At 39.7% G+C, this 14,248-nt stretch overlaps 1 protein-coding gene across 4 annotated transcripts in view; it reads left to right on the forward strand.

Annotated features, from left to right (window-relative positions):
• Window positions 1-14,248, forward strand: part of FMN2 (formin 2) — a 157,822-nt gene that overhangs the window by 105,211 nt on the left and 38,363 nt on the right. For all 4 annotated transcript variants that reach the window (XM_064158612.1, XM_064158616.1, XM_064158614.1 and 1 more), the window contains one exon: window positions 4,384-4,476. In XM_064158612.1, the coding sequence (XP_064014682.1) occupies window positions 4,384-4,476 (93 nt within the window). The remainder of the gene's footprint in view (window positions 1-4,383; window positions 4,477-14,248) is intronic.

Consider the following 14,248-nt stretch of genomic DNA (forward strand, 5'->3'; position numbering starts at 1 on the left):
TGAGAGCTCTTTCTGTACTCGTGGCTGAGTTCATCAGTTTGTCTTTTGATGAGGACACTATTTTTTTTGTCTAGGTAGTCTAAGCTTTCTTTTAAAGTCACAGGTTGCAGTTGTAAGGAATCCAGAAAACACTGAGGAAATCTCCAAATAACACTGGTTATGTTGCTTTATACCTTTCATGCAAGAAGGACACCGACACATCCTCTGTGATACACTGAGTACTCAGGACCTTTGGAAATTCAGGATATCATTTCAAAACTTCCTTGATGACCTAGAACCAAATAGAGCACAACTTACATTGATATTTGAAAGACTAAAGTACCTTAAGCAGTCTTGAAATTCCACCTAAGTTGTATGGGACTTCAATAGAGAAATAAGTGATTTCAGAACTGATCAACCATAATAACCTAGTGGACTTGTTAATCGCTCATCCAAGGTAGTTCACAGTTCTGCTTGTTTTGTATTTGGGTTTTTGTTGTTGTTTTTTGAGGTTTTTGTTGTTGATTTTGGTTTAGTTTATTTTGAGGGGTTTTTTTTTGCTCTTTTGTGATCTTTTGAGGGTACTTGAAAGAAAATTGGCATTGGAATGGGCTGCCCAGGGAGGTGGTGGAGTTGCCAACCCTGGAGGTGTTCAAGCAAAGTCTGGGTGAGGCACTTAGTGCCATGGTCTAGTTGATTGGACAGGGCTGGGTGCTAGGTTGGACTGGATGATCTTGGAGGTCTCTTCCAACCTGGTTGATTCTATGATTCTATGAATTTATGCTGCCCATTATTATCCTGACCAAAGACAATACAGTAAGCCTGAAGAACAGCTAATCTTTTCTTGAGAAAACAAGACACATTTTAAGATTAGAAAAAAAATGTGTGCTTTCAAAGCCTAAAATTTAGTATCCAACAGGATGAGATGGGAAACATGCATTAAAAAGATGTTCTGAACCTTGTAAGCTTTTTCCCTTCTTTTGAAAGTAGTTAAGCAACTATTCTTGATAGTGAGACTGAATGCAATGCTTCTTAGAACTGCTTTCCAAAAGTTTTAATGCAATGCACAGAACATTTGTCATTCTTCTTTTCCTTTTATGTATAGATGTCTCTTAATACTAGCTGTTGTGAAACTTGTTGTGATTTTTAGTATATTGACCTAAGCCAATACATTTGTTGAAAGATGCAGGATGAGTAAGCTAACAGTACCTTTAAAATGGAAATGAATTTTATTTTAACATATAAATAGAGAATGAGATGAGATTCTTGAAATAATGAACACAGCTGGAACTGCAGTTTTAAAAAAGCTTTAACCAAGTTTTGAATATAGTTTTTCACATAAATTTCTAGATCAGGAACTTTTGAGAGCCCTGTCTATCTATGAGCAAAATGTTTGGCACATGATTTGTAAGGGCTGGAGCACCTCTGCTATGAGGACAGTCTGAAAGAGTTGGGGCTGTTCAGTCTGGAGAAGAGGAGGCCTTCCAGTATCTGAAGGGGGCCTACAAAAAGATGGGGAGGGACTTTTTAGGCTATGAGGTAGTGATAGGACGAGGGAGAATGGAGCAAAGCTGGAGGCGGTTAGGTTCAGACTGGAGGTGAGGAGGAAGTTGTTCAGCATGAGAGTGTTGAGAGCCTGGAATGGATTGCTCAGGGAGCTGGTTGAGGCCCCATCCCTGGAGATACTTAAGGCCAGGCTGGATGAGGCTGTGGGCAGCCTGATCTAGGGTAGGTGTCCCTGCCCATGGCAGGGGGGGTTGGAGCTAGATGATCCTTGTGGTCCCTTCTAACCCTGACTGATTCTATGATTCTGTTGTGTGCCCAGCAGATTGGTTCTAGGAGGCTCCTAGTTTGAATATAACCCTCTGCCTTTCATAGTTTGTTGCTTAACCACATGAAGAAGGTCAGTGCATAAGATCACTGCATGAGGACTGAGCATTTGAAAACACAGGGCACTGAAACTTCCACCTTGCACAAAGCAGTATGAAGATTTTAATTTCTTTATTCCTGTCTGGGCAATTCCAAGTTGAGAGATAAGCTTCTTCCTACTACTTGGCTTTTGTGACTTCTTCCATGACCATCTTTTGGCCTGAATATCTTTCAGTTCTTTCATTACACAAAAATTTCGAATCTGCTTAAAATAAACTGAACTTAGAAACATGCTGGCTTTGTTCAAGATATTTATTGGTGTACATGTCTCCCAAGATGAGAGAATATTTGGCCCTGTTTGAAGAGGAATGATAATAGAGCAAATTCTGAGTCTGTTATCATAAAAAGAGACAAGCTTTTGTTTCAGACAACATTCTTCCAAACTCATCACAGTAGGTTGACTTTGCCAACTTGTACCTTTCATATCTTGGATTTTTAGCTATGCTATTTCATGGAGAGGAATGTGTTTAATTGTGAAGCTGAAGACAAAATAGAAGTAAAATTTAGAAGGCTGTTGGCATTCTCACTTTTTTCTTTGCTTGTTTCACCTTGATAATGGTTAAACATCATTAAATGCTCTTCTGTCACAAATGTTTATTCAGGATCTTATTCACAAACTCACAGAATGGTAGGGATTGAAAGGGACTTCCCAGAGGTCATCTAGTCCATCCCACTTGTTAAAGCAGGTATACTTAGATCAGGCTGCACAGGAATGCACCTAGGTGGGTTTTGAAAGACCCCAGAGGAGACTCATCTGAGCATCCTGTTCCACTACTCTGTTGCACCGAAATGTCAAGTGAAACCTCCTTCACATGGGCAGAAATACCAATTTCTGTGTAGTGTGTTGCACTCCTTTCATATGATCAGCACCTTAATTTCTTCAGTTGCAGTCAGGAATAACAATATGTCATCCAAATAGCAGCTGAGTTTATATTCTGGTGACAAATTACAGAACTTGATAAATGGATGCTATATCCAACAAGTTGTGCAGGGAGTACACAATACTGGTCTTGGTGCCATGGAGAACTGGGAGACTTAAGAAGAGCTTACAGGACTGTTAATTGTTTTTAATGAAGGCATCCAATGAACTAATTTATCATTAGCATCACAATGTTGATATTAGTATGATGATAAGGACAGAATTTCTTCTGGTTTTGGAAGTTGGATGCTACATAGAATATCTTAGTTTCTATAAAGCAAGAAAAAGGGATGTGTTCCTTGTGTTTTCTTTTGGATATTTAAATGGTTTAGACACCATTTGCAATTTGGAAATAGTCTCAGAAATGAACTTGAACTGTCATTTTTCTGAGCAACATTGATTTTAATCTTTTAACAGGAGGAGTAGAGGAACAAACAAAAAACTACTCCACCAAAACTTGGAGAAACATTAACTGTCTTCCCTTTACCCACTACCCCACATACAAACACAAACAAACTAGCCATGGAAGAGCTTCCAGTATCTGAACGTTTAAAGAACAGACTTTGCATTCTGATGACACTGTGCAGTTTTCTTTTCCATAGCAAGTTGAATGTAAAGGATAGGACATCCATTCATTTTCTTACAGACTTTGAAAAGGGACTGCTTCAGGCTATTGGCATGAAAAGCCTGGATGAGACACTTAGTGCCATGGTCTAGATGACTGGCTAGGGCTGGGTGCTAGGTTGGACTGGATGATCTTGGAGGTCTCTTCCAACCTGGTTGATTCTATGATTCTCTTGAAGTAGTAGTGTTAAGTCTTCTGTTGCCCCAAATTAAATTAGTTGGTGAAGTATAACAGTACCACCTGAACAATGAATAATCAGTGTCAGGACTGCTTCAGACTACATTTCCTCTGTCCTGGTCTGTATAACCAATAACCAAGCTGCCTTTCTCCAAGGTCTCTCGCAAGTTTTGAGACATGATAACTGTGCTCTGATAATCTTTCTCTTCAGTAATTTTATGCTATTACTTCTGAATAAAGCAAGGCACTTCACTACAGCTATTGTTTTAGCAGTAAACCCTCACCTGGCTTTACTCACTGAATTAAAGTCCTTCCCACTATTTGGTGCAGACTTTGCACATCATTTTGATTCAGGCACTCTCATCTGGGGCCAGATTTATCACCACAACCTGCTATCTGAGTTTATAATTTTGTTCCCTTTCTTTTGAATCCCTCAAATTTGTCTTTCTCATTCAAGACAATGTAATACTAATAATTTTGTTAACTTTTTTTTGTTACAGTTCATTTAAAGTAGCATGCTGGTCATCTGAGTATTTTGGTCAAAAACATTTGACTGGGGGCTTAACTGTCCCTGAATATATTATCATAGTGTTTGTAAGTAGGCAGATATTCCAGCAGTTGAATTTGTTGTATTTCAGGCAAATATTCTAGCAGTTTCACTGGCAGTGCACTAATTTTAGTTTGTCTTCTATTACCCTATGCAGATCCATATTTTGATATGTCATACTAAACTAATCTGTTTCTTCATTTTCAGTATGTGAGACAGAAGCAGCAAAAGTTTATCAGCTGTCACTAGAGGAGCACCTCCAGCCTTTCAAAAACAGCATGGAGCAATTCATTAGTCAAGGTAAATAATGAAATGTCACTTAACCTTTTCATGACATTTCAAAGGAAAGTTATGGGAACAATGTTTACACATTGTGGGAAAGGGACTGTTTATTTTGGCGTTATAGAAAGATGTGGATTAGTTTAATCAGATGCCACACAGTTCTAAACGATTTGCAGAATGATTCTCTTGTACTGTAGGTGACTCACTGTCTTTTGCATGACAGCAAAGACAAATGCTATTGGCTTGAGTGTATGATCTTCTGATAAGTTCAACATTCCAGTAGAAAACAATTTTACAACCTTTGTTCCTTGGAACATTATTAAGGCTGGATCTCTTTCATTAATTTCTTTCCAAAGAGATAATTCTTTTGTATGTGCCAAAAACATGGAGTAAGCATAACAAAGGTTGGTAAAAGTTTTCCAGATATAAGGCAAATCCATATGAAATACTTGGATGTGGAAAGCACTGTGAGAGAAAATATGCTAGAAATATCCACAATGACCTGGCATCCTGAGTGCCAGGAGGAAAAAATGAATAGACTATGTTTTCAGTGCTTTTCTAGACCCTTTTCTTTCAAGGAAGTATGCCTAACTTCAGGTTTTTTGTCTTATTAGAGCATCTCTTGAAATACTACTTTAAAAGAGCATGCTCTGTGCTAACCAATTCACCTTTTGACACAAGGTAGAATTCAGCACATCAGGGTAACAATTGCCCAATGAGTTCACTGGTGTAATTTTAACTTTCTTGGCTCTTTTGCTGCTTATGCTTTGATACTACATTTTCAAAGACAGACCTGTTATCTCCTAAACAGCTGAGTTTTGTGAAAAGTCTGTTTCTAGTGCTGATGCCATGGAGCTGTCAGTAATTTCTTAGTCTAGAGCTGTGTTAGTGAGATAATGGATATCGAAATCGTTGCCAGCCAAATGTACTTTGAGAGGCCAGTCACAGAGGGAGTGATTTGCCATTGGAACGGGCTGCCCAGGGAGGTGGTGGAGTCACTGTCCCTGGAGGTGTTCAAGAAAAGACTGGATGAGGCACCTTATAGCTGCACTTCTTCAACCAGCAATAGAACCAGGGGACACAGTCTCAAGTTGTGCCGGGAGAAGTCTAGGCTGGATATTAGGAGGAAGTTGTTGCTAGAGAGAGTGATTGGCATTGGAATGGGCTGCCCAGGGAGGTGGTGGAGTCGCTGTCCCTGGAGGTGTTCATGAAGAGACTGGCTGAGGCACTTAGTGCCATGGTCTAGTTGACTGGCTAGGGCTGGGTGCTAGGTTGGACTGGATGATCTTGGAGGTCTCTTCCAACCTGGTTGATTCTATATGCAATTATCTCTTTCTGGTTAGAATATCCAAGATGAACTATCTACTGCATGTCTCATACTTGGCTATTATGTTCTAGTATATGATAATCCATGCTATAGAATTCTCAATTAAAATTAATAAATTGAGCAAACCTACTGTTTTTAACCACCAAATGGGAATTGATGGTTTGTTTTTTTCCTGAGGCAACTATCCATTAGCCAAACCTGAAAAACCATGTGTTGTCACCAGCAGTAGTAGACATGAGCTGCTTTAAAACTGGATTCTGACCATGTAGTTGAGGAAAATGTTACATTATTGAGCTGGTTAAACATGTGGCAAGTGTTTCACATTAGGTTTGTGTTATTATTTATATATATTGATGTGGGACAATCAAATCACAGCTTCATCTGAAAGACATCACTAATGATATGTTGTAAATGATGCCATATGCTTGCATGCTAACCTTAGTAACAGAGTAGGAAATCAAATGTGAGGATTCGATTTCATCAGGCATAGATCTGTTAAAATTTCTTTTATTTTCTAAACTCTACTTTTAGAAGTATTTGACTTCATACTTCAGCTTACTTTGTGATTTCTGACTACTAAAGTGAGGGGAAAGAGGGGAAAACACATTAAAAATGCATCTCATCTGTTAAGAACTTTGCTAAGCTTTGAGGGCTTTGCCCTTATCTTAACAATGGATGATATTGGGTGGTTGAAAAAGGAGAAACTCATTATGTCAGTAAATTATAATTGTCACATTTTAATGAAAATATTTAGAAGTATGTACTGGGAACACTGGACTATGACTAAACAATTTCTGCATTCATTTCAAGCTATGAACTACCTTTTGCAGAATTCTGTCCCAGTGTAAGAAAGATAAAAGGTAACGAACAGAAAAAAGAATCCCTGGTTAAGTTCAAAAAATAAAGCCATTTTAAATACCTCTCATTATGAAAACCTTTGTTTTTACTTCATGGGATTGAATTCAGACTTGAAAGAGGCCATGTTTAAAGCAGGATTTCTCTTTCCTGTTCAGTGTTTGACAGGCTTTTGATCTAGATATTTTTTTTAAGGGCTTTTGTTGTTTATGTAGACATAATCGATGCGTCTTTTCAGCTAGACTGCACACATGATCATTTAGAAAAACAGAGGGACAATTCTTGGCACCTTTTGGGGATTTGTGTTTATATAACATATGCTCTGGGCAAAGAAAAATCAAGCCTAAAGTTTTTATCTTTTCAAGTTCCAGTTTCTCTAAAGTCAGAAAAAGTTTTAACTTCTGATTCAGATGAAAAGCATTTTTCATAGGGTTGAGTAATTTGACATGTTTATATGATGCCTTTTCAGAGTAGATAACTTGTGTGCATAACAGGACCCAAAAGTTCAAAGTAGCTAGTTATTTACAGCATATTCTCTTATGCTTGTTGCTAGCAACTAAAATGTAAAGTGCTTTTCCCATAGGCAAAAAAACTTGGATATCAAATGAAATATCCTTGGCTAGGGCTTAGAGAGGCACTGGTTTATAAGAATAGTTACTGTCTGGCACAGTTAGATAACTTGAAATAAGTTACTGTAAGTCATCTCCCTGGTTTTGTTATTGATGTATTAATTCTTTTTAAAATTAATGCTTTTATTAGAATCATCAGAGAAACAAAAACCCTTTGAATTAGTAGCTTACTTGTGTAAAAATATGTTCAAAATTGGAACATTATTTCAACAAAAATGCTTGTGGGGTGTATATATATATATATATATATATGGCTGAGGGTGTTCATTGTTTGCCTTACCAGCCTAGGCAGTAGGCTAAATAATCAGCACAGGACTGGGTGCTAGGTTGGACTGGATGATCTTGGAGGTCTCTTCCAACCTGGTTGATTCTATGATTCTATGTTGACTGGCTAGGGCTGGGTGCTGGGTTGGACTGGATGATCTTGGAGGTCTCTTCCAACCTGGTTGATTCTATGATTTGTTCTAACATACAAAACAGTGAAAGTATGCAGGCACTTCTCTTGATAGGTCATTGGTAGAATGATCCTTCTACTTCACAGAAGATCAAACCACTTGTCCTAGTCTCTCTGCACCAGCTTAGTGGATGTTCGCAGGCATACTTTGTCCTGTGCACTTGATTTGTGGGAGTTTGTATGTCTCAAAACGTCCAAGGCAATCCTCTCTGTTCTCCTGTGTTTTCAGTCCTCTTCTGGGGTTCACATGCTTCAAATGATCAATCACAAAGTATGTAATATGGTTCTTTCACTTTCACAAATGGTAATAATTTTTTTCCTCAGATTCTCTATAGCAATAAGATTTAAAAAGGGAAGAGGAAGAAGGGATTGGAGGGAAAAATAAAAAGGTTGGCAAAAAAAAAGTGTTTTTCAGAAAATACAAGTCTTTTAAAACATAGATTGTTTTGCTCTCCACCTTTTCCTAGCAATTTCTTGAAGAGTTTAAGATATTAACCTCTTTTTTGATAATCTGCTAACCACGTGTTCATGGTTTTCCTATTCTGTAGAAAGAAGTGAAAGCATACAGAGGAAGGAGATAGGCATATGAGGGGCAATGATTTTAAATTAGAGAAGAGTAGATACAGGTTGGACATTAGAATGAAGTTCTTTACCGTGAAGGTAAAATCATAGAATCAGGCAGGATTGGAAGAGACCACAAGGATCATCTAGTTCCAACCCCCTGCCATGGGCAGGGACACCCTACCCTAGAGCAGGCTGCCCACAGCCTCATCCTTAAACATCTCCAGACATGGGGCCTCAACCACCTCCCTGGGCAACTCATTCCAGGCTCTCACCACTCTCATGCTGAACAACTTCCTCCTCATGTCCAGGATGAATGTCCCCACCTCCACCTTTGCTCAATTCCCCCTAGTCCTGTCAGTACCTGATAGCCTAAAAAGTCACTCCCCAGCTTTTTTGTAGGCCCCCTTCAGATACTGCATGGCCACAATAAGGTCACCTTGGACCCTTCTCTTCTCCAGACTGAACAGCCCCAACTCTTTCAGTCTGTCCTCATAGAAGAGCTGCTCCAGCCCTCTGATCATCCCAGTGGCCCTTCTCTGGACATGCTTCAGCCCATCCACATCCTTCTTGGAATGGATACTCCAGGTAGAGTCTCACCAGAGCAGAGTGGCATCCCTTACCTCCAGCTTGTCTGCTGCACCACACAGCTTGGTGTTGTTGGCAAACTTGCTGAGGATGCACTCAGTGCCACTGTCCATATCACTGACAAAATGTTGAACAAGACTGGTCCCAGGACTGATCCAGGGTAGTGAAACACTGGAACAGGTTGCCCAGAGTTGAGGCCCTATCCTTGAAGACAATCCAAGGTCAGGCTTGACAGGACTGTGGGCAACTGAATCTTTGCTTACTGTGGGCCAGGGGGATTGGACTAGATGACCTTTGTAGGTCCCTTCTAACTCAAACAATTCTATGATTCTATTATTTGAATAATATAAAATGCAAGTGTGGAATTTCCCAATGAAACATTATTCAGACAAAATTGTGGGGATTGTTTGCATCTCTGCAGTACCAGGAAAATTTGGTCCTTGAGTTGCTTCCCACAATTTATCACAATTTGAATGAGTGATTGCAAAGGAAGACATGATGAGGAGAGGCTGAGGGAGCTGGAGTTGTTTAGCCTGGAGAAGAGGAGGCTCAAGGCAGACCTCATTGCTGTCTACAACTACCTGAAGGGAGGCTGTAGCCAGGTGGGGGTTGGTCTCTTCTCCCAGGCAACCAGCAACAGAACAAGGGCACACAGTCTCAAGTTGTGCCAGGGGAGGTATAGGCTGGATGTTAGGAGGAAGTTGTTGCCAGAGAGAGTGATTGGCATTGGAATGGGCTGCCCAGGGAGGTGGTGGAGTCACTGTCCCTGGATGTGTTCAAGAATTGCCTGGCTGAGGCACTTAGTGCCATGGTCTAGTTGATTGGACAGGGCTGGGTGCTAGGTTGGACTGGATGATCTTGGAGGTCTCTTCCAACCTGGTTGATTCTATGATTCTGTGTGGGAACCTTGTCTCCTTTGTTGTGTGTGTAGTTACAGATAGATGAGGACACAAAAGCATCAGAGATTCCATTACTGGTATAGAAGGCTTCAGAAATCACTTTTATACCTGGGCAAGATATATCTGCCACACAAGATGGTGGATAAATATTGATGGCATCGTGCGATTCATAGAGGAATTTCATTAGCAGTTAGTAATCCTATTAGCTTTGTCTTCACTTGACAGGATAGCCAGCTCACACTGAAGGAATTGAATGTGCATGAACCACAACTAAATCTCAGTCCCCAGATTTTAACTGTGTTTAACTTTCAGTGAAATGCAGTGTTTGGGTGTTTGCTGTTGGGACTACAGCTAGGCTGTCTGTTCTCGTCAGCCTGATAAGGCAGGAAACTCATCACAGGAGGCAGCAACCACCACTCCTTCACAAAATTAAGTCTGGTTTGGTAACCAGGAAAAGGCAATGCATTGGAATCACAGCTTTTGTCAGTAGGGTTCTATAAAAACATGCACATGTGCCAGGCTTCAACCCTGAGAAAGGCATCACATAGCTTACTCAGAACCCAAACCAGTATAATTAGTTTTAGACATTAAGAAAACAACCAAACCAAGCCAAACCAAAACCAACCAAAAATACCCCATCATGGTGCAGGAAACTCAAGCACTAGAATACATTTAAGACAAAGTGAAAATAGAATTTTCTGATATTTAGCTAATTCATCTAAAAACATTGGGAACAATTCCAGTACAGTCATAAGTTTGGCAGCCTAAGGTAACCAACCACTCAAACTTTAGTTCTTTCAAGCCTTGTTTTGCAAAATTCTGCCTTTCTGCTTTCATTAGAAAATGACAGACCCAGATTTCATTCTACTGGACCAAAGCAACACAGACTCCTCTCCAGACTCAAATTCTGGGCACATCATCCTGGTCTTGCAGAATAAAGATGCTAGTGAGCTGTCTGTAACCATCTCCAGGCCTTTTTGCCAGGAAGAGCATTCAGGAATCCAGTTTCCAAACTGTTAGTAAACAAATGTATAAATCACAAAGTGTATGCCTTTATCACTGTAGCTGCAACCAGATAGTTGGCTGTGACTTGGTCTTTTAGGTCAAGCAGCAAAAGGCTGTGCATCATCAGATGATGGACTGTGAACGAGTCTAAAGCATCAGGCTGAATCTTGGGTGGCTGGGTTCAGTTCTTGGCTCCAGAAGTACTTTTAGATGGTTGCGAAATGAATGCTGCTAGGGTAATGTTAATTCTGGCATTTTCCTAACACAGATTGATTGATTCTGCAGATTCTATTTTCTTTAAACATTGCTTTTATAATTTGATTACTATAAGAGAGAACATAGCACTACTTCATAATGGTTCTAAAAATAATTTAAGAGAACATGACTAAAACACTGTAAGAAATACATACAAAGGTTTTTTAGTTTCTTTTTCATGCACAAAACATTGAGAGGTTGTGGCTATTGATAGATTTTTGTGGAGATGTTTAAGTAAATTATCAAAATATTATTGTTGCCAAGGTTTAAAAAATATAATTGGGTTTTACTTTAGAAGAAAATGTTGGAAGGATATGAAGAGCAAGCAACAGAAAGTCACTAGAACAAAAGATGCAGGAATTCACACTTAAATAATTTAATTTCATGAATGTTTACATTTTTATGTTAGGATCCTTTCTGTTGGATTATTGAAAGATATTTAAAAACTCATTCTTTGAGTGCTGGAGGTATTTGTTAAATCTCACACTGACATCTTAATACTAATAAATGGTTCAGCATCAGTACTGTATAAACTTATCCCTACCTCAGATGTCAGCACCTCCATTGGTGTGCGCTACAACATAATAATCCTAATTCTGATTGTGTTGTATTTGCAGCACTAAACAGACTTCACTGAATTAGATTCACCTTGCTTTAAAGTCCATGAAAGGCCAAACCTTGAAGACTGTGGCTGGCAGCTTTTGGCAGAGAGCCTCATTTAATTGTTTTTTTATATAGTGTACAATGATATCAGTACAGTGATTGCGGGTTGCACAGGTGTGGTATAGTAAAAAAGGTATTACATGGCAACAGATCAGTGCATGACTGTCACAATTGTATGGTATAAGTCACCTACCCTAAAATATTTTGACTAAATGCACTGAATTACTGAAATTACTGAAACCCTTGTGGATGGTTATGGGGAAGGAGAAGAAATTAACATTTTAATTCTCTTCTCCCATCAAATTGAAAAAGTGCTCAACTAATATTGATTTTACCACATAATTCTTGGGATAGAGATGGACAAATGAGGAGAAGACATTAAAGCTTAAGTACTTAGCTCCTTCATTAGCTCTAATGACAAGGATCAGTGCTGGGCCCAGTCCTGGTCAATATCTTTATTAATGATCTGGATGAGAGGATTGAGTCCAGCATCAGTAAGTTTGCAAATGACACCAAGCTAGGAGCAGGTATTGATCTGTTGGAGGGTAGGAGAGCCCTGCAGAGGGACCTAGACAGGCTGGATGGGTGGGCAGAGGACAATGGGATGAGATTTAACAGGGCCAAGTGCAGGGTTCTGCACTCTGACCACAACAACCCCAAGCAACTCTACAGGCTGGGGTCAGAGTGGCTGGAGAGCAGCCAGGAAGAAAGAGACCTGGGGGTAGTGGTACTGATAGATAGTATGACTCTATGTTCTCCAGCACTGTGCAGTCCAGGCTCAAACCTGAACAGCCTTCCTTTTACATCAGAACTGAAATCTCTTGCGGTATCTTTACAGTGCATGTTAACATATATTCCATCTCAGATATGCTACCTAAGTGCACATCTTTTTAGTGCCCAGTCTCGACCTACCTGAGACATCTGAACAGTGTAGGATTTTAGGATGAGTAACAAGGAACATGGGATGAGGAACTCAAAGCTGCAAAAGAGAAGGACATAGAAGACAATGTATTTAGTTCTGTGAATGTGAAATATATCAATATTATAGTGAGAGTTGTTGAATGCACATAACTAAGTATGATAGAGGGATTGCAGCAATTTTTAATTCATTGAATTTATTTTTGCAGCAATTTTTTGTGTTGTATCTGGGTCCTACTTTTCCCTCCATTCAGTAAACACTAGATGTCACATTTCAAAGGGTGGCAGATACCTGTTCTCTATCTAGACTGTGGCTTGATACAGATTAAAAGGATATAAAAAACAGTGTGAAGAGATGTTGTGTCATCAAACACATAAGTGGTAGGTAGTGCTGAGGTTTAGCTGTTGTTTTTATTCATTAATATAGTTCTCAATTAAACAAAATCAGTCTCCTTTTATAGTCTGTTGTTAATTCTACATTTCTTTCACTTTTAATAAGATGGACTTTCAGTGCTAACATATTGACTGAGAGTTTAAGCTGTGGTTCCATAGATCTCAGTCACAATCTATGGGGCTACCACATAATTTGAATTTTTCCTGTTATGTAAGTGTAAATTCACTGTGAAGTGCAGTTAGTTAGAATCAGTATAAATGCTTATGTATCTTTAACTTGAAAAACCTGAACAACAAAATTAGGGAAATGTCTAGCATATTAGGTTGTCCATCTCCAGTTATCTTCAAGAAATTGGAGTCTGAAGCATTTAAATGTTCCTTTTCATGTACTCTGCCCAGTTCTGTGCCACTCAATTCAAGAGAGATGTTGAGGTGCTGTAACGTGTCCAGAGAAGGGTGACAAAGCTGGTGAGAGGCCTGGAACACAAACCCTATAAGGAGAGGCTGAGGGAGCTGGGGGTGTTTGGTCTGCAGAAGAGGAGGCTGAGGGCTACAACCTGAAGGGAGGTTGTAGCCAGGTGGGGGTCAGTCTCTTCTCCCAGACAACCAGCAACAGAACAAGGGGACACAGTCTCAAGTTGTGCTGGGGGAAGCATAGGCTGGATGTTAGGAGGAAGTTGTTGCCAGAGAGAGTGATTGGCATTGGAATGGGCTGCCCAGGGAGGTGGTGGAGGCACCGTCCCTGGAGGTGTTCAAGAATTGCCTGGATGAGGCACTTAGTGCCATGGTCTAGTTGACTGGCTAGGGCTGGGTGCTAGGTTGGAGTGGATGGTGTTGGAGGTCTCTTCCAGCCTGGTTGATTTTATGATTCTATGTATGAAAGTCTTAGAAAATGAGGCAGAAGAAGTGAGTATTCCTCACACTCTCAATGTTGTGTGAATTTGTCTTAGGAAACAGAGAAGGATGTAAGATTCTTGCTGAGATTCCCAGAAGAAATCATTCTTCTTCCCTTGCTTTCATACCACGAATGTACCTGAGCACATACCATCCAAATGTTCACGTGAACAGAAATTCTCAAAGCTTTTGCTGTGTAGCTCTAGTGACTCATTGTAAAAGCATTGTATTTGTTAGGAAAAAAATCCAAAAGCTGGCTTCACTTGAAAGTTATTGGAAAGCACATTCATAGCTAGTTACAAACAAATACTACTTAACACTTTAAATAAAAAGAGAGGGGGAAAAAGAC

Source organism: Pogoniulus pusillus, chromosome 18 (genome assembly GCF_015220805.1).
Source record: "Pogoniulus pusillus isolate bPogPus1 chromosome 18, bPogPus1.pri, whole genome shotgun sequence".
NCBI lineage: Eukaryota > Metazoa > Chordata > Aves > Piciformes > Lybiidae > Pogoniulus > Pogoniulus pusillus.